Here is a 23,178-nt window from a genome sequence, read left to right on the forward strand (position 1 = left end):
CTTGGTCAGCATGCGAATACAAGGTCTTAATTATCCTCAGGATAGAAAATATGCTCTGCCGGAGATGGAAAACCTTCTCAAATAAGATGGAAACAACCAACACTGGTGGGATTTTGGTAACAGTACGACTACCCTGGACAAAGTTACAGTGGGGGTGCCAAATCCGGCAGCACCAACACCTGGTCTGCCACATGTGGAAGCCCCTCTTTAGTTTTTCGCCTGCTGAGCCCAGACTAAAATGCTTTTGTGTGCACAAACTACAGGTGAACAGCTAACACCAGTGTGATTTTGGAGGGAGTACGACGACCCTGGACAAAGTTATAGTGGGGGTGCCAAACCAGGAAGCTGCACCACCTGTTCTGCTGAACATGGGCTGTAGAGAACCGTGCAGATCTTCCCCAACGACACCAGGATTAACCTTGGTCCTTGTCTAAAAAAAGAGAACATTAACAATGTGAGAGAGGCACATATACAATAACAATAATACATTTTGTTTGAGGGCACCTTTCAAAATATTCAATGTCACCTTACGATGCACAAATACATAAAATACGAGTGGCATTACATTACAAAAATGTGTTAGAAAACTAGAAAACCACAGAGTACAATTAGATTTTAAGGAGCAATTCAGTTGAGTAAAGCCAGTTTGAACTAATTATTCGTTAGGCTTGATTTGAAATAATACAGTGTCTGACTATATCATATAATGTGATATTATTACTTGTCATGTTCAGTGGCTCCGCAAGACACAGGGGCCCCAGGCAGAAGATACATTTCCTTTTTGGCACAGCACTTTATTTGACAGAGTGGACGTTACATTATTTTTTCACATTTCAAAACCTCATTTTAGAATAACAGTTTAGTAAAGCTGTCTGAAATGCTTAAAAACATAGCGAAAAGAACACAAGAGAATTCGCCCTGAGAAATAATGACAGATTGATCAAACAAACTTTGCCAAAGAGGAAATGATATCGTTTCCAAACCGTACTTTTCCCTACAAATCATTGAAATGTCTGGGAGTTTTCGCTTTTAACTGTGCGCGCATCCGCGAGGTGCATCGTGCATGCATATCTCGGCGGGTATGCATATTTCGGCAAAACCATGGATGTATAATAAGCACAACACCGACAAGCCTTCAGTCTACGGCACAACACCGGTGTTGCGATCTAAAGTCTGTTTCCTGTCGGTGTTTTTTCCCGCTCACCTGAAGTTGCTGAGTGAGGCACTAAATGACTTGTATTCACGTTAGGAACTCTGGGTAGGAGGAGAGTAACCGAGACCTCAACATAATCACAGGTAACTTTATCAACTTTATCTGTAGCCTAATGTCGACATATGCTTAGAATAAAAGCAGAATAAAGTAGTTCATGAAGCAGATACATTAAAGTACAATTAATTCCAGGTAACATTATCAGACAAAACTACTTTAAGGTTAATTCAGTTGTAATAACCTGACATGCTAATGTTATACAGCAGGCTAACTCATTGCTACTGTTGACACATTAATGTTACTTTTTACACTTTATAACTCTCATTATAGAGAGTTCAACTGTCACTCACAGGTATTAAAGGTTATAGTTGAAACTGCATTGTTGTCTGTGGAGTTTAAATATGATAGCAGTTGGTGTTGAAACAGTTAATCAATTACTTTAATTAATTTTGATCAGGTAAAACATTATTTTGTAGTATCTGAAATGTGAAGATTTGCTACTTTGTGTTTAAATGCCTTAAACTCGATATTCCATGGACCTAACAATTAATGAAAGGGATTATCTATAGATTGACCGATAAAGAAGATAATAAGTAGCCTTCATTTGTAATTTTGCAGATAAAGACATTTGAGCACAGAGAGATTTTTTAAATAGTTTAAATCAATTTTGCTACAGGTGGTACTGCTCAGTTATGGTTTGATTTGACGCCTAAGTATCTTTGTATCCCTGATTGACAGGTAACCCTCACACACTGAATATTACTGGCAGATTTGCTGTGAGTCCACGGACCTCCATCAACCTGCTCATGGATGTGTACGTTGATCTCTGCTGTTCATTTGGGTAAGCTAAAGATTTCATAATCCAGAATACCATGGTCAATGGAAACAGAAGTTATCAGTTGTGTTATCTTAAACAGCTCAGGAAATAACCATTTCGATACGAATCTCATTCCTCCCGTTTCCTCAGACTTCCTGTGTGGATAGCATCGGTGCTACACGCTGCCAAACACCTGAGGTCTGACCACGCCCGTCGGAAGAAGGTCTACAGGATTCTACAGAGGAAACTGGTCAGTGCTCATAATAATAATAAATAATAATAGATTTAATTTGTTAGCGCTTTTACAGGTGCTCAAAGACGCTTTACAGATAATAAGAAGAGAAAAGAAAAGAGAAGAAAGGAACAACAAATAAATATATAGTTAAAGTTAAAGTCAAATAATACAAAAACAATCACACATGAAAAGCCAGATTGAAGAGGTGAGTTTTTGTGAGTTTTTTGAAGGTGGTGAGGTCGGTGCAGTCTCTGATGGGTTGTGGGAGTGAGTTCCAGAGGGAGGGGGCAGCGACGGAGAAGGCTCTGTCCCCCCAGATCCGGTGATTGGTGTGGGTGGGGATGGATAGGAGGTTGGCTTCTGATGAGCGGAGGCAGCGGGAATATAATGTAATAAAATCCCATGTATCATACATGATTACATGATTAAAATATCATGTAATCATGTAATAAAATCCCATGTGGAACAACCATTGCTTTTTTCATGCAAGTTTTAGAAACTAAAAAAGACCATTGAGGTAAGGCAAAAACGAATTACAGTTAAAGGTGACATGTGAACAAATTCAATTATTTATGTCATAAATATATGTCTCTAATGTGTTCAGAGAAAATACCCTGTTTCTCCTGCTCCAACAATCAGAAAACATGTGTAATAAGCTGGTCACACTTGAGTACCTGGTGATTCTACCTCTACCTCCATTACATCCTCATGCCTTGCTTTCACCACATAAATAAATGAAACACAAATTCATTGGTAAATTGAAAAATGGGCACAAATAATGTTTAACGATTAGTCTTGCATATTAACAGCCCCTGGCCATCATGAAGTACTGTCTCAGCCCCACCACTTGTTCTCTAATATTATTCATCTCCCTTTTGTTCCAGATGCTTCAAGGGGTCGGTGTGAAGAACGGGGGTGTGTGGAAGCCCACGTACGTTTACCCTGAAGAGGTCAAAAAGTTGATCCGTTCTGTTTTCCCAGAGGACATCCGGGACTACCCTGACCCCTGCCATGCTCAGGTGAGTGTGAGATGCTTTCACACACAAAAAAATTGATTATAGGTAGCTCTGTAATAGTTAAAAAAAACGCTGACATTGAAAAAAAAAACTGAAAAAGAGTGTCAATAATTCATATTGAATTCTTATTTTTCAGTTATTGTTCAATTCAGCTCGTGGTCAAAGAGGTAATCCTGTGTAACTGTGTTTGTGTGTGTTTCAGGTGGTGTCCCTCACTGTAGAGGATATGCACAAAGTTAATTTAAACTAAAGTCTGTTTATTTAATTGTCTTATCTATGCTGATGTACAATTTACAATTATAGACCAGCCCCAGTTTTGTTTTGTGTGAGGATTATCTCTGGGAAGGCTTGGTTTATTGTTAGCATGTTTAAAGATGTGTGACTGTGTATCTCTATGCATTATAGGTTGTTCTGCATGTTACGGTATGCAATCATTGTTACGTTTTATCTATTGGCGTTTTTCTGAAACTCTGCACTGGCTCTTTGTTAATCAACAATGCGGCAAAACTATTTTAATTAAAAAGAGACTTCACATTCTCTATATCATTTTCTTTCTTACAGGCTCTCCACAATAACACATTTCACAGCTCTATGTTTCAATGTTCTGACTAGATGAGAGTCATGTGTGATAAAAATGATGTTACAAGGGAAATTCACGATGAACTTAACTCTTGTTTTGAAATAGAAGTAAGTCTGTAGCTTCTGGGAGTAACGACAAGGGCTTGTTCTTTTTAGCTCACCACACAGTGTTGAATTATGAGCTGTCACTTTTTGGTCCACGACTAATGTGCATCATTTGTCTCCATTAAGGTCAATCAAAAGACACATTTATCATTACACAAGAGCGGTGTTTAAAAAAGAATAATAACGTAGTTAAGTGGAAAAAACTGATGACAACGTCGTTCAAATTAAAATGATAGAGCACCTGTGAGATATTAAAACAAATATCCCAATTAGTACTATTTAAGTTAAACATTTAAATTATTATTTAGCAATAAACCATGCAATGTGCCAACAAACACAATGAATCATGATCATGGCTTCTTTGGGAAACGTATCTGCATGTGTTAAAATGTTCTACCACCATGTGGCGCTGTAAGCCTGCACACTGTGAAGGATAAAGCACAGCACAGGCAGCAGCTATTCAGCGTGGATTTGAAAGGCAGTCATGGGACTTTTAATTTGAAAGAATAAACTCGTTTCCGCTCAAAGTTGCGGCTCAGTTAAATCTTCGACGTGAGCGTGATCAGGTCCGCAGCTAGCATCACCAGAGTGGAGACAAGTTGACAGCAGAGCAGAAAGCATGGGAAACTATGTTAAAAGTAGCAGACAGTGCTCCTGGAAAAGTCTGAGGTACTTTTAGGTGGACTGAAAACTTTTCCCGAGCCACATATCACCTCACAGCAGCACCATGATGGATAACCAGGGAGGTGACAGAGAGTCTGCCGCGGGGAGCAGCGTGTCAGCCCGGGGAGAGGAGCCCAGCAGCGGGGAGCTTCCTCCGGAGCTCACCTGTCCCCCGGAGGACTACCGCACCGCGAAGTTCAGCCTGGCTGCCTACCTGCTCTGCTGGGCCCTGCTCAGGTGGTACCAGGTGAGAATATTCTGACATTTACACCTAACATGTTTGGCTGTTAAATTAGTAAATTTGTCTAGAGAGGGAGGTGTAAACAAACTCGGGCCCTAACCTGGAGAGAAGTACAGAATTGGGTGTCAGTCACCCAATTAAGCTAATAAAACAGAATAAGTAATAATGAATGCTTTTTACATGCTTATTGTTGACTGCAGTAACATTGCAGATATTATTCAGCAGTCTTCTGTTCCACTTCTGACTATTTGGCACACACATATCAATTAGTGATCTGGCCAAAGAACAATACATTCTCTTAACTCTTACGGTGTCAATTAACCTCCATAATAGAATAAGACAAAAGACTGGAAAAATTACAAGCTGACATAATATCATACTGCATCAGACATGATTGGTTTCTTTTTTTCTACCTTTGCTACCATGCTGCCAGGGTTAAAAACACAAACACTAGATAGTTATTTCATGCATTGCAGGTTATTATGACTGCATCAGCGAGTGCAATGTGTGTTTATTGCAAACCAGGTGCTATTATGTGTAATTTAAGCGAATCCACCGTTCATATTGACGTCATCCAGGAGTCCTGACCTGCAGTTCATGAAGGTTTGTCATGATGACTAGCTGCACATTGACTTGACAAAACCATTATCTGGCGTAATAAGACCAGGGCGTGTCAGGAGAACGGTGGACCCTCAAGGCGGAACATCTTCATAGGTTTGGCTCATGTTCTTGTGGGTGCCTCATAAGTCCAAAACCTTGAATCAAGACTGAATCATCCGTAGTAAGAGCTATCAAAACAATGAATGCATATGTTTGCTATAATCAGCATGCTGTGGTTTCAGATTGGAAGATTATTGTGTTTACACATTAAACCGTTATAGCTGACAGTTGGACTTTTCAGTGGAGAAACCTGTTTAGAGCCGCTGAGCCATATCCTGATAGTTTAAGAGGCCAGACCGATGTAGTGACTTCTGCACAACATCTGATTTCATGGCTTTATAAATCACAGGAAATTCATGATTGCGAAAGTATCCCTTTTACAATTGCACATTTCATTTGGTGTGATATGTGCCAAACCGCCAATACAAAACAGCTGCTTCTATTTTAAGAGACCCATTGTAAATTCTGACATCATTCAGGTGTAGATGCACAAAGGCCTGACTCGACCTGCACTTCATCAAGAAGGTTTCTTCATGACTCACTGCACATTGACTTGAGAAACCATTAGTAGGCCTAATCAGACCGGGGCGTGTCAGGAAGAGGGAGGACCCCCAAGGTGGAACATATCCTTGGACTTTTTGTCTTCTATAGCGCTGACTGCAGGAACAAGCAAAGTCATGTTTTAAACCTGCCCGCAGGCTCTGCTTTCAGACAGATCCACCTCTACACACCCAAGAATACCACTTTTCAGATCATTAACATCTGCAGCGTGAACATGTCTCTGGTATATAATGGAAACGCTTGATTAGCAGTCGACAAAACGACATCATAAGTTGTTGGAAATCTTTAGGCCTGGAATGACCTCAGTATTTGCTTGATTTAATCTCAGTGAGTTTTGAAAAGCTTTCACGTTATTCATAAAATAATCCCAGTAATTGGCCACCAGGAAGGAAGATCGTAATCATTTGAACTCCATGCTGACTCATTGATTGTGGAATCGACTGCCTGCTCTCCTTGCTCTGTTTCTGTTTTTTTCTTTTTGTTAAATCATAGCCTTTCAAACTCAGCATGGCTTAATAAGCACCAGCTTATTAGCACAGACGTGATCCAGTAAGACTGGCATTTGAGCAATTTATTACCCATGACCACCCGCACTGTAACACATGATATAGTGTTGTGTTCATTTTATTGTGTCAAGTCTTCATGTGGAATTTCAGTCTTCAAAGCACAACAGAGGAACCACATGTGTCAGTGACTGCATCTTTAAGAAGTGTGGGGGGTTAACACGCAGTTTGTGAGAACACCAATGAAACGTTTTATGCTCTTTTGCTGCTGTTGAAACTTCAAACTGAGACTCAGAGTCTATGAGGGCTGCTCTGAAAACACCTGGTGACAAAGAGGCCACACAGTGACTTATTGAAAGGAGTTCTCTTGCTGCTCTGAGGATTAAGCCCAACTGTAGGCTTAAAAAGTGGCTCTAAAAGTTGTAGGAAAGTCATGAAAAGTTGGAGGGTACTTTTGACTGACGTATGTAATCATAACCACCCTAGAGAGGCTGTGTGTATAGCCACTTGCTGACAAAAAACATACCAAGCACATCATGTAAATGGGCAGTGCAGAAGGATATGGTTTGAGAAGTATTGGCTTGGCACTCCCCATTCAAAACATGAGTATTCCTTTAAAATCCTATAAATGTCTCACTTGTCTTTGTTTTATCTCCTCAGAAACTCAGATGCCAGTCTGCCCCTCCACAGGTAGGAACATCCTTCTTTTATCTTGTCTACTTCAGACTAGTTGTTTTGCGGCTTTCCTTTGTTGACAGATTCATCTGACACAGCACAGACATTATAAACTGTAGTGCCTCTGCATGAATATTAAACCTGTGTGAACATAGCCCTGTTGGCAATCATAGAGATCAGTGTTTTTGCTCAGCCCACTCAAAGCCTTACATTTCAACACTTAAAGGTAGGATTCAAAGGGGCGAATAAGGTGAACACCATACCTGGATACATCCGCCCAATGTAGCTTCATTAAAAAAAGATTGAGGGCCTTGACATGAGATCAGTGAATCTAGGGCTGCTCGATTATGGCGAAAATCATAATCTCGATTATTTGGGTCAATAATTGAGATCACGATTATTTAAAAACGATTATCTATTTACTTTGAAAACATCCATTTATTGAAAAAAAACCGTGTAGTATGTTTTTAACAGTTGATTACCCTGAACTTTAAGTATAATTCAATTGAAAAACCAATAAAAAAAATTATACTTTTTTTTTTCTTTTTAAATAAATAATATATATATATATATATTTTTTTTTTTTTTCATAATCGTTGCGAGCCAAAATCTTAATTGCGATTAAAATACGGTTAATAGAGCACCCCTACCATACACTCAATGAACATTTGTGTGGCTGTGTTGGTAACAGAAATACAGAAAACACTATATTTGTAGACGTCTGTGTTCCCCTATAAGTGCGTTTGTAACCTGTTATGTGCCTACTTGTACTTTCATCTATCAGCATCATTGTTTGTTTACTTTATGTGGTGTACAATCATTTTAAATTCACTTTGACACAGATTTGAGATGAGGTAAATAAAAAAGAACATTGTTTTTTATTAATGCCAGGCACAGGGGACAAATAACCTGGTTATTAAAGTCCAGACGCTGAGACGAAACCATAACATAGATGATTGATCCATCCTTTGATGCTTTATTGGAGCCTCTGTTCACCCTTTACCTGCTTGAATGTTTTCTGGATCACTGCTAATGCTCTTTTTATATGAGTTTCAAAGGCTCTCATGACCGCAGCTACTGACTGAGTAGTTGAAACCATATGGCCGCGGAGGCGTCTAAAGTTGTTGTGGTGCTTTGTAACTCTTTGGTGTTAGTTATGATACCCTCTGTCAAAAGAGGACATAATTGTTCCGTGCTGTGGCTTCAAGGGAAAGCCTAGAAAACAACCTCTTGTGTCAGATAAAACGTCTCAACGTGTAGTCACTCAGAGTGCGTATGCCTTTTTAAAATCCCCTGTGATGCCTCTCTGTTGTTCGGGTACCTCCACGCTGCAGTGTGAGGGAGAGAAATTGAGCCGTGACCCCAGCTTGAACCCAAATATCTGGGCTCATACTGTCAGTGGTGGATTCCCAGAGGAGCGGAGCTTATTGTGTCCATAAACCAAACTCCATTCCCACTCTGAGGACACAGTGTGGGCTAACGCTATCAGGAGGCTCCTCTGTAATTTACAGAAGTAGAAGTCTGGGTCACAGCTCAGAAACCACAGCAGCAATGAATTGTGGGAGCTGTCTTCATCTACTGCTTCAGCTTAACCCAGTCTTTTCCTAAATCACATCGTATAAATTAAGTTTGTTTCATAAACCCTAATACGATCTGTCTTGTTTTGACTCATAGTTTTAACCATAAAATTGCACTTGTTTTTTCAAAATGTGCCTTTGGATAGATTAAGCTAACTTTGCCTAATCTAAACAATTACAATTGTCGTGATAAAATCTGATGAAAGCCAATCAATGGTCTGATATCACTCACAATTGTTAGACACTGAAAGCACTGTTTTTCTTTTTAAACTTTTTCTTAGGGGACATCACATATTTTTAAAACCATCAAATTGGCCTGGGCGTGTCGGTTTCCTACAGATATTGTTTCTTTAAAAACAAAAACTGAATAAGTGCTTGCAGTTAAAACAAATGTTTGGTGAGGAAAAACCTCAAGCCTAGCAACAGTGCAGCTGATCCAGAATCTGCACAGACTGGCCCTTTTCTCCTGGTGACTGCATGTCTTCTCCTCAGTGGCGCTCATTCACCGCGCTGGATGAAGTGCATTTATGTTTGAAGGCATCTCAAAGGGCTTTGGGAATTTAAATCTGCCAGAACGACAGCGGTGCCAAACGCTAACTGCCACCTTCTCTGTGGGGCATTTAAAGAGTCTGGCATGGAGCAGCGCAGCGGGCCTGTGTGTGTGTGTTTCAGTCCGCTGCAGATTATCAGTGTCAGAGCCAGTGCGCGACTTCACGTGTTTTAAGAGGATCAACTTTTTTTTTACATCATGCAGCTAGCGGGTGAGCCTAATCTCTTTTTGTTGTGCAAACTACTGTAGCACAATATTGATGATAGCTCTGTGTTTTAATGATTTCATTATCAATTCATTGAAATATTGTATCGATTTATATACAGCTTGGCATTATTTGTTCATAATCCCTAGCAAACGTCTACTTTTAGGTCACTTTTGATACCTTACTTTACTGAATTTCTACCTGCTGCAAATTCCTTTTTCAGTTAAGAAAAGAAACTCCACATATTTAGATTTTCAGATGTCTACAGCTCACTGCACCCTGATATTTCCGGAGGCATTTAAAAGTTGTACTGCTCAGCACAGGGATTTTTGTGGCTGACGGGCTAATTTTAGAGCCTGTCAGTTCAGCAGGTAACGTTTCACTTTTCCTGCAGTAAAATAAGTCCAGTAATAGATTATTATATTTTCATCGACCACCCCTACAGCAGAATACAGCAGCACAGGCTTCTCTCTGTCTCTCCTGAGTCATTAGCATCATATAAGAGCACTGAGCTGCTTCCCATATTGTTTTTAACGGTTTTATTTCACCTCAATGAATGTTAAACACCGACGGTGTCAGCTTCCTTTTGGTTTGGACCTACCCTGATTTATAAAGAATTCAAGAATGTTTAGTTGGTTGGAATAACGTCGTTAGAGAAGACACTGAAAGTAGGATAGACTCAACGTTATCATACGTGGGGGAAATTAGTCTTAGGCACAGTGTTACTGATTGTCGTCTTACATTGAAAACACCACAAATCAAATCTTATACAAGACATTTGATTTTAAATTACATTTCATTAGCTGACGCTTCTTTCCAACGCGACTCACAATAAGTGAAATGAACCATAAAGATACAAACTCTTATATCTGATATTTTTGCATTAAATAAGCCAAACCATTATCCTTTTTTTATTTAATGGCCAAGGTACAAGAAAAACAGATGGATTTTTAGTTAGTGACGAAGATTTGTAGACCTGCTGTCCTGATATCAATGGGACGCTCAATCCATCATTTTGTAGCCAGGATAGCAAACGGGTGTGTTTTTATTGGAGGGTACCTGGGTCCAACTCGCAGTGAGGGAGCAGCAAACCGATTGGCTGATGCAAAGCGAATTGACAGCTGAAATTTGTGAAATGTTTCTGTACAAAATGCACATTCCTTTATTGCACTAAGATATAGCATTAGTGTCATAGGCTTGATGGAGGTTGAACAAACGATAGCTTCCAGTGGTTTGATCTGCACTTTTGTCCTGATGGCAGAGGTTCGTATTCAGAGACGAGGAAATGTGGAAGTCTGGAATATTTTCTGTTCCTTGTTTCATGACTGTCTGCTCGTACCGGCTCTTTAAGGGCTTGTAGTCTTTATTTCCTACTACCTTCAAAGCTGTTTTTTTGCATATCGGCATATCTGCTTTCCAATGAATTCTGTACTGTGTGTGTGTGTGTGTGTGTGTGTGTGTGTGTGTGTGTGTGTGTGTGTGTGTGTGTGTGTGTGTGTGTGTGTGTGTGTGTGTGTGTGTGTGTGTGTGTGTGTGTGTGTGTGTGTGTGTGTGTGTGTGTGTGTGTGTGTGTGTGTGTGTGTGTGTGTGTGTGTGTGTGTGTGTGTGTGTGTGTGTGTGTGTGTGTGTGTGTGTGTGTGTGTGTGTGTTCTAAATTGTAGCAATCAAGGTTTTATGGTGCTATGATATTGATTTCAGAAGTTGTATATGAACATATTTCTCTAATGAATGTTAAAATGTGTAACTCGTTGCGTTAATAAAACAGGACATGCCTAGAATAAAAATTCCCCTGCTCAGGGTTGAATCAACAGTTGCTTGTCTACAAAGGAGGGATTATAAAGTGCTACCCAGAAACAGCACTTTACAAACAGCTTGTGTTTTGCTGGACAGCCTCTCCTCCCTACGGCCCTCCCCCCCCCCCCCCTCTCCTCTTTCTCATGGGCTTCTTTTATTTCGTCGGGCTGCATAAATCCTGCGGCGGAGAGACAGACAGTTTCGGGTTTCCCTGAGTCTCCAACTGGAGCCTCCTCAGGATGTTTTTCTGCAGCATGGCCCAGGTGAGACTTTCTCTCAGTGTGAACGTGAGAAAATGCGAGAGGGCGGGGGGGGGGGGGGGGGGGAGGAAGAGGAGTTTGGCTCCACAGAGTCTTTTTATGTGACAACAGTAGGAGATTGTTACGTAACCACCTCCCTCATTAGTTCCACTGTGTTTGAGCTGTGTTGTCTTTGTTCGACCGGAACTCCACTGAGCAGATTCTCTGATGGCTGACAAGTTCTAAAAACAAAACACATGTTCTGCTGCAGGGGCACGGGGAGGCTCTGAACATGCACTGGGTTGCTTGGCATTTTGAGCATCAAGGAATTAGGCCAAAAGCCCTTTCTACAGCTGCACTCTTTGTTAACCACAATAGATTAGGGTCAGGTTTGAGGTGGGGAGACCTGTTTGTCCCGGAAGTCTTTCTTCATCCCTGTATATTCCTATTTGAAAGGCTTCTTTTATTAAACTCTGGATGGCTTTATTTACTTCCCATTGGCCTCAACGGTTGACACTTGTCAGTATTGTGAAACAGAATTGTAGAAATATTCTTTGTCATCGTTTAAAAACACAGGAGTGAACAGGTGCTCCTAAAGTACAGGTAAGCAGAAACTGTCCACAAGGAAGGGATTGGGTTTCCCCCCCAAAAAAAAATCAAAGTGTGTTGCTTCATGATAGAACAAAAGATCGAGCTTTAGTTTGTAAAAAAAAATGCAACCATCTTCCTGGTGAAGGTTTGACAGCTGTATATTTATATCTGTTCCCTTTCTTTCCCAAGGCTTTTTGGCAGCAAAATGGATGACGAAAAGACAAAGAATCTGAAAGTATGCTGGGTTACATTTCTGAATGTCTCGTAACGTTTCTGGAAAGTACTTGATAGTTGACTTCTGTACACTTTTTTTTTAACAGTCGTTCATGTTTCGTACTTTCCATTCAACCAGTTTTATGTCCATCCGAGTCAACTTCAAACCCTTGGATGCCTCAAATACGTCCTCCCACTTTCTGAGCACAGACCCAATTGTGTCTGAACCCACCCGTGGATCGTCCAGTGCCATGCTAGGTCCAAGAAATGCTAATTGAAAAAACTCTAGTGGGTGTTTCGTATAGAACATCACCATGAAATCAATTGTTCTAATATCTATGTCCATCTTCATTTCCTTTCTATTTCCTCAAACAAGCACACTCAGAATATGAGCACACTCAGAATATGAGCACACTCAGAATGTGAGCACACTCAGAATATGAGCACACTCAGAATGTGAGCACACACGCGGCTCTACTGCTCCTCCTCCATGCTACATGTTTGTGTGAGAATTCTGCACGCATCAGTAAATCAGTGTGTGGAGGCGCAGCCGTCACATTCCTCTCGCAGGGGTTTTTGGGGGGTTGGTGGGGTGACGGGCTGCTGTCCAGGCTCTAACACACAGTTGCAAAGTTGACACAAGAGAGATACTCAGGAATTTGTCTCATTTCACATCCAGCCAAGCTGAGGGGAATGCGCGGCGGGGAAACACTCAGCTGTCCCATTTCCCATGCTCCCTCACTGCAGTCTCCCGATTTGACTCTGGGATGTTCCAATTCCCTTTTTTTTTTATTTGTTGATCCCCGACTTCCTAACTGTTGGGGAACAGCTTACAGACTTCCATTGATGAATGATGTTTATTATAACAACTGAATATATATATATATATATATATATATGAACCTGAAAATCAGCATAATTTGTCATTTAAAAGGTTAAAATCTGAGATGTTTAAACATGTGCACGTATCTAACAACACATATCTTCAGTTCCAACAGATCATCAGTTGAACTCCCATTATTCTGGATACAAGAAGTGTTTGCAGCTTGTATTTCCTCAGGGACTAACTGTATATTCATCATAAAGCTCAGGTGACTCTGAATAACTGCAGCTTCCTCTACCTGACAGACAATACTATATACACCTTTTTTAATATTGCATATTCTTCCCATGCATACACATAGTATAATTATGCATGTATGCCAACTGTTACTTAGAATCACCTTGGTAAGATTAGGGATTAAGTGTCAAGAGAGCCAGAATGTTGTTTGGTCCGTTGCTTATGAACATATATTCACAGCAATGCACTCTTACTGACTGTTGTGTTGATTTGTACATGCATGTGCAACATTATATTTTGAACACTACTCCGTTTAAGTGTTGCAGGAGTTTAACGCAGACCTGTGTCACTCTAGTGTCAACTCTAAAAACGACTTTAAGATATATTGTATTACAAGACTTCTGTCATGCAGGGTTATGTGTTGGTCTCTCTGAAGGCCCAGAGCAGCTGACAGTCTGCTATCACGTTAGCACGCTCATCCAGCATGTGCATGACATCGCTTGTTTGTATGAGTTCAGGGCTTTGGAGTAGTGTTACTTTGATCCACCTCTAACCCAAATTCATCCGGCGGCTGAAAATAGAGAGGGAGAGAAAAAGGGGCCGGTAGGCAAGCAGAATGGAAACGGGAGAGCCAAAGAAAGCATTCCTCTCACAGGAGGGTGAAATGAGCCAGAGTGTAACGACTGACTTTTCTTTTTCTGGACCTGTGGTTTCTCTGCCCGGTTGTTAGCTTTCTCTGGCCCTCCAGCCCGGCACAACAGAACTGTGTGTATACGTGTGAGTGAGATTGACAGCAAAAGACTGTGCTTGGGGCAGACGTGATTTCTTTTGTATTCTTTTGAGAAGTTGGCAGTAAAAACCTCTCTGTGGAGGATCCTGTCCACTGAATCCACTGAGGGATCACACTGAGGGTCATTTTTCATGGTTGTGCAGGAACATAGAATGACACACCACGTTAATGAGCTGTGCTCCACTGGCTCTCAGCTGGGATGGAGCTGCTCCTCTCACCAGCCTGTTGCTCTTCAATGTGTCCAGCTGGTCTTCTCTGTCGGCTCATTAGAGCTCGACCACACAGCCTGACCTTTTCAGGGAGAACACACGCCTGTTTGCATTCTGCTGCGATCGTATCTGTCCATGAACATTTTAACAAGACTCACTGACAATGTTTACATGCTGACTAATACTCCAAGAATATAACATCATTATAAAAACATTCCGAATTGGATACGGTTCGTGTTAACAAACTACTCTGAATAAGGTCTAATTGAGACTGAAGCATTTTCCATCAAAACATGTGGAATGTGCCAGTGCTATTCAGGTTTTAGGAGCATTCTTTGGACATACAGTACATCCAAAAGATGCATCTTAAAAAGGACATTTTCATTTCCATTCTGCTGGGACTTTATTGTTCTCATACCGCCTGTGCTGCAGCACCTCTTTTCACCCTCTGTCTGAAACCAGGGCCCAGTCTTCTCTCATTGGTTAGCTGGCCGGCTCTGTTGTGATTGGTCAACGGCTTAAAGATGTCCCGCCCCTTAACCAGTTACGCACAATGTTTGCTAGCCAATGGAAGCGTGAGAAGTGCATAGTGATGTCACTATGTTATGGAAGTAAACAAAGGAGTCCAATGGACGCGTTTCCCTCTGGAGGGAACTTGGGATTTTAACTTTGAAGTATTTGTATTTATTTATTGAAGGACCATGCATACAGAAACATGAATCTCAGCAAAGAGAAGAGATGCAATATGCCAGATTATAGCTAATAGCTCATTTCCATCTGTGGTCCTCAGGCAGGTTCATAACAATCAATAAACCAATAATAAAATTGCATGATCTCTATCAGTCAAACAATTTTAAAACCTGATTTAAGTACAGCTCAATAAATTAATACATACTACACTTGAAAGAAGACCATTTACTTGCCCAAAAACTAATTTAGCAAACTACAGAAGAAGGAAAACTCCAATAACCATAATAGGTTATTTGAGTTTTTTCTGCTATTTGCGACACAGAGCTTCTTGCATGTTTGCAGCCAGCTCTGCGTATTGTGCACAAACAAACGGCTAAACAGTTTGTAAGACTGTTTGGGAGATACATGCCTCTGAAAGACCACACATATCAACCTGGCAGAGCTTAGGACAGGTGATTAGGATGTCCCTCTCACACACTTTGAAGCAGCAGTGTTAAGTTGCTACTTTATGAGAGAAATGGAGGGTCTCTTTTCCACAAGCACGCTCTTTTAAGGTTCACAGAGTTGATCGGGCCTCTGCAACCCTTGTTATGCAAATGAAAGAGTGGATGCATGATGATTTCCTCCTGTAACTGTTGGTTACTCACAAAATATGGAGGGCCCACTGCGTTTCTCTCACTTGATTCAATCAGTGCTCTGGGCTTCTTAAATGAGTTTACAGCGGGGTGAAATGGTCGGCTGGTTCGCTTTGTTTCTGTGCCCACATTGTTGTCTGGAGCAGACATGCAGACTACTGACATCATGCAGGTGAGAACAACTAAACAGGCCCCTCCACCCTGTGCTATTCTTAAACTCCACTGTTGTTATTGTGTTTCTGCGATCACTTCCTGTCTCAGAGTTGCATATTTTCTTATCGGGACTTTGTCCTCTTAAGCCCAACGACAAAGCCTTCATTAGCCAACTCTTTCTTCAGCCAAGGAAATGGCTATCAATGAGCTCAACTTCAAACCTTTCGAGCGGCTGAATAAGTAGAAAAAGTGGATTACACTTCAGAAGTCTGGAATCAGGCGATTGCAGAACCTCCATGCATGGTCAGATAGCTGGTGTGTTCAAGTGCAATGTTTAACAGGAAATCTGACGTATTGAAAGGCATTTTATTGGTCTGCCGTTGCTGGTTCTTAGCTTCACTCAAACTTCAATAGGAGTAGTGGTCCCCAACATAAACACTGTCAGTTTATTAGGTAAGAGAAACATCCTGCAATAAATCCTACCGTCATGAAGGGTATAATATTATTTTGTTGTTGACGTAGAGAGCTGAATTATTAATCTAGAGGTTTGGGTGGGCAAAGGATAATCTTTACCGACAACAGCAGCACAAATTCCATCATAAAAGCAACTTTTTAAACAAAAACTGACCTCCATGAAGCTGGATAGACCTAAGGGAATTCAGTACCAGACTCCTTTGTGTTAGCTATCCAATAAACTGCTTTGTTTCAGATGCTGTAATTTGCTGCGGAAAAGTCACATTGAAACTCCAGTCTTGACCTGCCCCTTTATTCGGTGTACGTCTCCGGTGACCAAAGCTCTTGGGTGTTGTTCATACAGCGGGGCTAAGTGTCATGTGTAGTGCTGATGGGCTGCGTTCCAGAAAGAAGGAAGCCATATTTAATCCTTGCCTTGATCAATCTGGGTTAAAGTAACTCTTAACTCCTCTCTTCCTTCATTAAAGGACTCATCTGAAGAGTCCATATCCTTTGTTTGTGATAAGGAGCAAAGAAGAAGGTTCAAGTGTTTTTCCCATGCTCTACAATACATGAAGAGCTTGTTGCAAAGCTCCCAGCATGCCTCTGTCCTCCACCGCTTTCTCCGCTACCTTTTCAACAACATGTTTTAGCCTTTCTATTTCCAATGGATGGCCCATCCTGCGAGCTTAGCATGTTACAGCGGCACACACATTGTCATGTATATGCAGAGGCCACCATCTTGTCCACCAATGAGAAACGTTCTAGAGAAAAGACCCTGTCCCTTTTTCCCCATTGGTAGTTGTTGTCCTTGCCATAAAAATGGAGTATAATAGGTTTCTGTGGGCTTTACAGCTGGCAGGCCTGCAGCAGCGTTACTGCATGGAGCTGGACCCATGATGTCTCCTGAGCTTTGTGCGGGGGGGGTTAACCTGTGACCTGGAACCACATTGTGTTTCAGAGGACGCCTTGTTTTGGAACAGGTCTATGCTCCTGCTGCTGATACACACTGTAAGCAGCCGTGTCTTTATACTGGCTGGAGTTGGTTAACCATAGGACACTATGGCAGTGGAGGATCAGTAAGGTTCAATGCTAATAGGTTCATTCCAGTTGCTGTAACAGTAAGTTATTTTTAAAAGGTACTAATGAGCAACAAGTAGAAAACAGTGGCGAACCGTCAGGGCCTTCAAGGCATTCAGAGAATACCCTGGAACACAAAATGAATAAATGAGAATGGTATATGTGTTGTTGATCTGTAAAATGACAGTGTTACGTTGATTTGTTTGTCCTTCTCGGACCATGCTCTACGCATTTCAGTGGTTTTGTGTTAGAAAAGAAAAGCAACCAATCAGATCTTGTTCTGGGTCTCTGGGTAGAATATCCTTCAACCAAGGTATTCTATATCCTTGATAGAACGCCCTGGCCGTTGCACTGAATGAGAGCGTACGTTTGGACTGACAGTTTGATCAACCAATCATATATTGATTTGTAGCCAATGGGCGTGTTCTTTCAGAGTTTCCCTCGGTTCCAGGTAGTCTAGAAGGCCCGGTAGTTAACTGGCTCGAGACAGAGGATCTAGATGCGACGAAGCAATTCATGCCGTTTTATTGTTTTTAACGTTGAAATGGCAAGTGCAACAGGAGAAGATGAAGTTTTTGCGGAATTGTTGTGAGTACCCTTTTCAAGACGACAATTCAGTGAAAAGACGGACATTATAACGGCGGGGCGGCGGGGGGGGGGTGTGTGTGTCCAGTTGTGATAGACACGGTTCGCCACTGGTAGAAAGCTTCTATTGGCTAGCTTTACAACACATATACGTGATAGGCTAAGGGGCGGGACACGATCACAACAGAGCCGGCTAGCTAACCAATCAGAACAGACTGGGCTCTGGTTTCAGACAGAGGGTGAAAAGAGGTGCTACAGTATGAGAAAAATAAAGAGCTTTTTGAACATTAAAGCATGGAGACATGTCCCAGTAGAGACACTACATACTGATATGAACCTGAAAATGAGCTTAATATGTCCTCTTTAAGTGGCTATGCTGGCGCTGGTGTCCTATCACTTAAACTACTGAGGAAAATGTAAAGCTTTTTGTGGTAACTCTTGAACTCTTCCTGCCAGAAAGTGACACTGCTAAATGAATTTGCATAGTCATGTGAGAAAGGTGGAGATGGAACCTTGGCATCATAGGACAGTAGGTTAACACAGTTTATTCAATGGAACAAATGTGTATCTTTCCCTCCTTATGGTCCAACAGTAGGGCTATAATGGTTTGCGTACAACAACGCTCCGAGGGTCACGACCTGGTGCACGCAGCCATGAACACAATATGAAGTAGATTGATGCACATAATGCAGAAAGAAAGTTAAAGTGCTGAAGCACACGGAGCTGATGCTGTGCATGTCAGCTAAACCACGGAGAGTGCAAAGTAACACCACCGCTGAAAGATTACATATTGTATACTTAGCTGTATAGTAAATTAAGTACATCTTTGATCCCATTTTCAAAAGTTAGTTCCACTGCTGCTGACTTTGTGGTTTAGAATCAGGCAGTAGCTTCACTCCCATAATATTCTGTTTTGTTCATCTTCTCCAAATGTCTAAAAGTGACATCCGTGGCTCTTGAACCGCAGCAGCGTTTCTCCCCTTCAGTGATCCTGACGGGCAGCCGGCAGCTTGGCCAGAACACAGCCTTTTATTTCAGGCTTTCTGGGAAGAGGCGGTCGGGCCTTCAGAGAATAGTCTGAGTCATGGCTGCAGCTCACTGGGGAATACTGCTTTTAGGGATGAAGAAGACACCAGGCCGCTGCCCACACTTTCAAATCGCCTATATTTCACTCAGTGATCAAACGGTCTTTCTTAAACATCAGAGCTGAACAAGGTGGCGAGTGTGTGTTGCAGCTGAGGATTAATCATTTGTACCATGACTTGATTTTAGTTTTGATGAGTCTTCCTCGTGGATGACAGTAATGGTAATTCACTTAAAAAAATACAAAGCTGGTATGTTATGTGCTGAATGTGTTATAAGTTCTGAGGATTCCCTCCGGTTCTCATTTGAAAACTTCTTGTAAGTAGTTTGAAAAGGTTATTTAGAGAGCATACATTTAGTTCATATTACATTATGTTGATCTATTAGGTCAAGAGAGCCAGTCCAACTGAGGAAAGTGCGGTGTAGCCCCCCTCCTAAAAAACACCACCCTCCAGTACTCGGCTCAGTACCACTTCAGTTCTGACACAGTGATAAGAAATCTGCGGTTGAAGAAAAATAAGTTGTAGTTCTATGTTATCTCAGAAGGGGGCGTGGTTTTGTTTGTTTGTTTGTTCTTTCCCTCATTCTGCCCTCTGTGGTATTGTGGCAGATTGACATCCCCTCAATGTTCAGGTGTCAGGTGTGCACAAAAGTCACCTGATCCTAGATCTGCCTGTCCCTTACTGTCTCGGGTCTTTGGGCCTTGTTTATGCTATTGAAGCTTAAACCTGCTGCAGTTTTAACCGAGAGAAGTTAATATTTACATTGAAGTCATCCACAAAAGACTTATTTTTTGGTCTTGTGAAATAAAAACGAGTATTTACTAATAAGGGGAACCTTTGAGGGATGTGACTGTAGTGAAGCACATAGTTGAGTTGCACGTTGGTTTGATGGAGCAGCATATGCCCGCCGGGGCTTTTGTTTTCACTCTAAGCTCTTTGGTTTCAGAACAGTGAAGTCATTGTTTCCTCTGATGTATTATTTCTAATGATCTGTGAGAGAACCATGCTTGCGTTTTTTTTTTTTTTTTGCATGTGTTCTCATTGTACATTCTGAACAAAACATTTGATCAGTGTTATACCCGTAATGTTCAAAAAGCTTTTTATTGTTCTCATTCTGCTTGTTCTACTGCACCTCTTTTCACCCTCTGTCTGAAACCAGAGCCCAATCTGCTCTGAGTTTACCTGGCAGGCTTGGTTGTGATTGGTCAACCGCTTAGAAATGTCCCGCCCCTTAGCCTATTAAGTACAATGTGTTGGAGCGCTAGCCAATAGAAGTGTTACATAATGATGTCACTATGTTACGGAAGTAAACATAGCACTCCCAATGGAGGCGTTTCAGGCAGCGGGGGAGTGTGTGGGGAATAAAACTCCCACTGGATGGAAGCCTTTGCAGACCATTTACATGCACACAAACCTATAACACACCCTGCAGGAAAGGGGAAAGTCCAACATATGATAAGGCCTCTTTAAGACGTGTAATGGTGTTTGTAGTTCAGACTGTAACATGCCTCCTCCCTGCACACCGCACTCCCCCACCTGTGTGGGGCTCTGCTGGTTAAGCCCTCAGACTTATGTAACTCCTTTGGCGGGACTTTCTCCTCTCTCCCTCCTCCTTCTCTATCTCTCTCCATTTGTGATCAAGGTTAAGTCTGCTTGAAATAGCAACAGGTTGCGAAGTTGGAGCTTCGTCATATCTTGAGACCCGGTACAGAAGCTGGACAGGGGCAAACTCCTGGGGAGAGAAGGGGAGGAGAAAGGAGAGGGAAGACGGCTGTGTGTCCGTCTTTCTCTGACTCGTCAAAAATGCTGAGTATTATTTGTTTACTCCACGCTATCTTCCAGGTAAGCTGTCTCGCTTTCAGTCCGCTCAATACAAAGATGTATCTTTTATACTTCTTTGTATAGGTCATTTCTCTGGCTGACCTCACAGTAATGTTCCGTTAAATGTTTTGTTGTTTGTGTTTCATGTATTGTGTCTGGATACTTGTCTGTTGATGTTGGACATGGAGCTGCTGTGACGCAAGTCAAATTTCAGACTCGATCTGATAAATAAAGTATTATCGTATCGTATCGTATTACAATGTTGTCTGGTCATAGCGAGAAGGCATAGACTAAAGTTCACCTTGTAGATTTTGTATTCATCTATACTGACCATCCTGGACACGGGCAGATGTTGAATATGATGGAAATATAATTGGAGTTTAAGAGAAAGATGCTCTTGAAATATGTTGTGTTTTTGGCGTTTGACCCACATATCACAGTCACAAGTTGTCATGTGTTATTTTTGATTACTTGGCAAACTTCAAGAAGGCGGGACTTATCTTATAAGAGCCTATCAGAGGGCAGAAATCAGCTGCAAATGAATGAAGACTTTAATGAATGATATCTCTCTTACTTGTTTGTTCAGTTTCTGCCTGTGTTAACATTAATAAACTGGAACCAATCAAGTCAAGACATTCATTATGTTGTGGTCCGTCTTCTTTGAGAAATTCATGGATCTAAATAAAAATATCGCAATTAGAAGTTAGAGCAAGGAAGAACATAGCAGTAAAGTTGTTTAGCGTGAGTACATTTGAAGGTTTCAGTTCAGTATAGCCTTGTATAAAATGTTATCTTGCTCATTATTAAAAGTCACGGAAAGCCGCTGAGAAAGGAGGGACGTAGATCAGGCTCCTGTGGAGTTCCCACCGTTTGGTAATTTATGAGGCATCTCTGCATCATTACTCACCGTGTGTTAGTTAGTGTGGTACAGGGGGACTGGCTCTGTCCGTGAGAGGGGGGGCTCAACTCACCTGTCAATCGGAGGGTTTTCTCCACACACAGTGATTTAAAACTCTCCTTCACAGCAGCCTGGAGATCACCGTTAATTATGTTTTATATATCCTGTCTTAGTGTAGGACTGATGCCATTGTGTTAAGAATTGGCTTGATTATAGGGGTTTTAAATAATATACGCTTGTTTATTTCCCCCCAGATCCATAGGTGAACATTCAATATAAACTAAGTGTCTTCAGCTGATACTGTCTTGGGTGTTTGTCCTTTAGTTAATATATCATAGTGTAAGCCATCCGCTATCAAATGTGTGGGATGCGTTATAATTGCATTCCTGTTTGCTTTGTTACTCCTCCCTATTTAATAATGAAGACTTTCCCCCCAGTGTGTCCCACTAGTATGTGAGTCCTCCATTACCCTGTGCAGATTTCTACTTTCAGTAACTCTTAACATCCTGAGATACTTAAATCAGGAAGATTGTCATTATTTTTGTTTGTGTAGGAAGAAGCACAGCCAGTATCATGCAGTCTGCCGGGAATCGCATGCATCCATTGGCTGATTCTTTCCCACAATGTGCTATTGGTATTCTAACCCAGATCTCTGAGGGCCTGTTTTCCCCGCTCCCTCCCTTTGTGCCGTGTTACCATGGTGTCCGCTGGAAGGGAGACAAGCTGGGTTAAGTGAAAGGACTGTGTGTGTGTGTGTTCGTGTGTGTGTGTGTGTGTGTGTGTTGTGATACCTCTCCAACAGTGGGCAAGCGAGCCAAAGCAACTTCTTTATTTTAGGTCCAGTATTGAAAAATCATGTCAAAGCAAACTTCCCTGGCCAGTTCTTTTAGAAATTAGAGGGTAAGTGAGGTATGTTGAGACTTAAGTCATGTAGAGTTTCCAATGTCACGAAGGTGGAGCTCTTTTAACCAGGCTAGATCACCATGGTAACATAAGCTCCAGTTATGTATTAAAAGTTTCTGTTATGAATACACTCCTTTTGAAAATGGAGTCATCTTAAAAAGAAAAGCCGTTTGACGAACTGGTTATTCATGATGCTGTTTTGTATCACTTATATTCTGGCATTTGGAAATAATACATTTGGGCTCATTAGCCATGCTGTTCGTGTGCGGTTTCCCTGCTGTAAAAAAGAATATTGCCTCTTTGGCGTTGAGTAAGCGCTGAATGGAAGACTTTGTCACAAACTGAAGTGCTCTGTTTTCACTGCAGCCCGTTAGCAAAGCAA

General features: G+C 41.5%; 2 protein-coding genes across 5 annotated transcripts in view; both read left to right on the plus strand.

The window, feature by feature from the left end:
* The first annotated feature begins 1,252 nt into the window (after positions 1–1,252).
* On the plus strand, positions 1,253–3,733 carry LOC307026165 (uncharacterized protein). The gene is made up of 5 exons (XM_079661337.1): positions 1,253–1,296; positions 1,949–2,051; positions 2,178–2,277; positions 3,147–3,281; positions 3,481–3,733. Exons 2-5 carry the CDS (start codon positions 2,017–2,019, stop codon positions 3,526–3,528), a joined length of 318 nt encoding a protein of 105 aa, XP_079517463.1. The 5' UTR covers positions 1,253–1,296; positions 1,949–2,016; the 3' UTR covers positions 3,529–3,733.
* A 738-nt stretch (positions 3,734–4,471) lies between these two features.
* The window catches only part of LOC307026136 (uncharacterized protein), a 31,634-nt gene continuing 12,927 nt past the window's right edge, over positions 4,472–23,178 (plus strand). The window contains exons 1-2 of one of the 4 annotated variants that reach the window (XM_079661289.1): positions 4,472–4,872; positions 7,251–7,280. In XM_079661289.1, coding sequence (XP_079517415.1) covers positions 4,690–4,872; positions 7,251–7,280 — 213 coding nt within the window. In that variant the 5' untranslated portion in view covers positions 4,472–4,689. Of the gene's footprint in view, positions 4,873–7,250; positions 7,281–11,543; positions 11,655–20,848; positions 21,017–23,178 lie in introns of those variants that run through there. The other 3 variants (XM_079661293.1, XM_079661292.1, XM_079661291.1) reach the window with 3 other exon arrangements.

This window comes from Notothenia rossii, assembly GCF_949606895.1.
Source record: "Notothenia rossii genome assembly, chromosome: 12".
Lineage (NCBI taxonomy): Eukaryota > Metazoa > Chordata > Actinopteri > Perciformes > Nototheniidae > Notothenia > Notothenia rossii.

What these genes read in the sequence shown, in the direction of transcription:
- LOC307026165 (XM_079661337.1), top strand. Translation starts at nt 2,017, where the DNA reads ATGGATGTGTACGTTGATCTCTGCTGTTCATTTGG. An exon ending in GGATTCTACAGAGGAAACTG is followed by an intron (nt 2,278 to 3,146) that starts GTCAGTGCTCAT and finishes CTTTTGTTCCAG; the next exon opens with ATGCTTCAAGGGGTCGGTGT. An exon ending in CTGACCCCTGCCATGCTCAG is followed by an intron (nt 3,282 to 3,480) that starts GTGAGTGTGAGA and finishes TGTGTGTTTCAG; the next exon opens with GTGGTGTCCCTCACTGTAGA.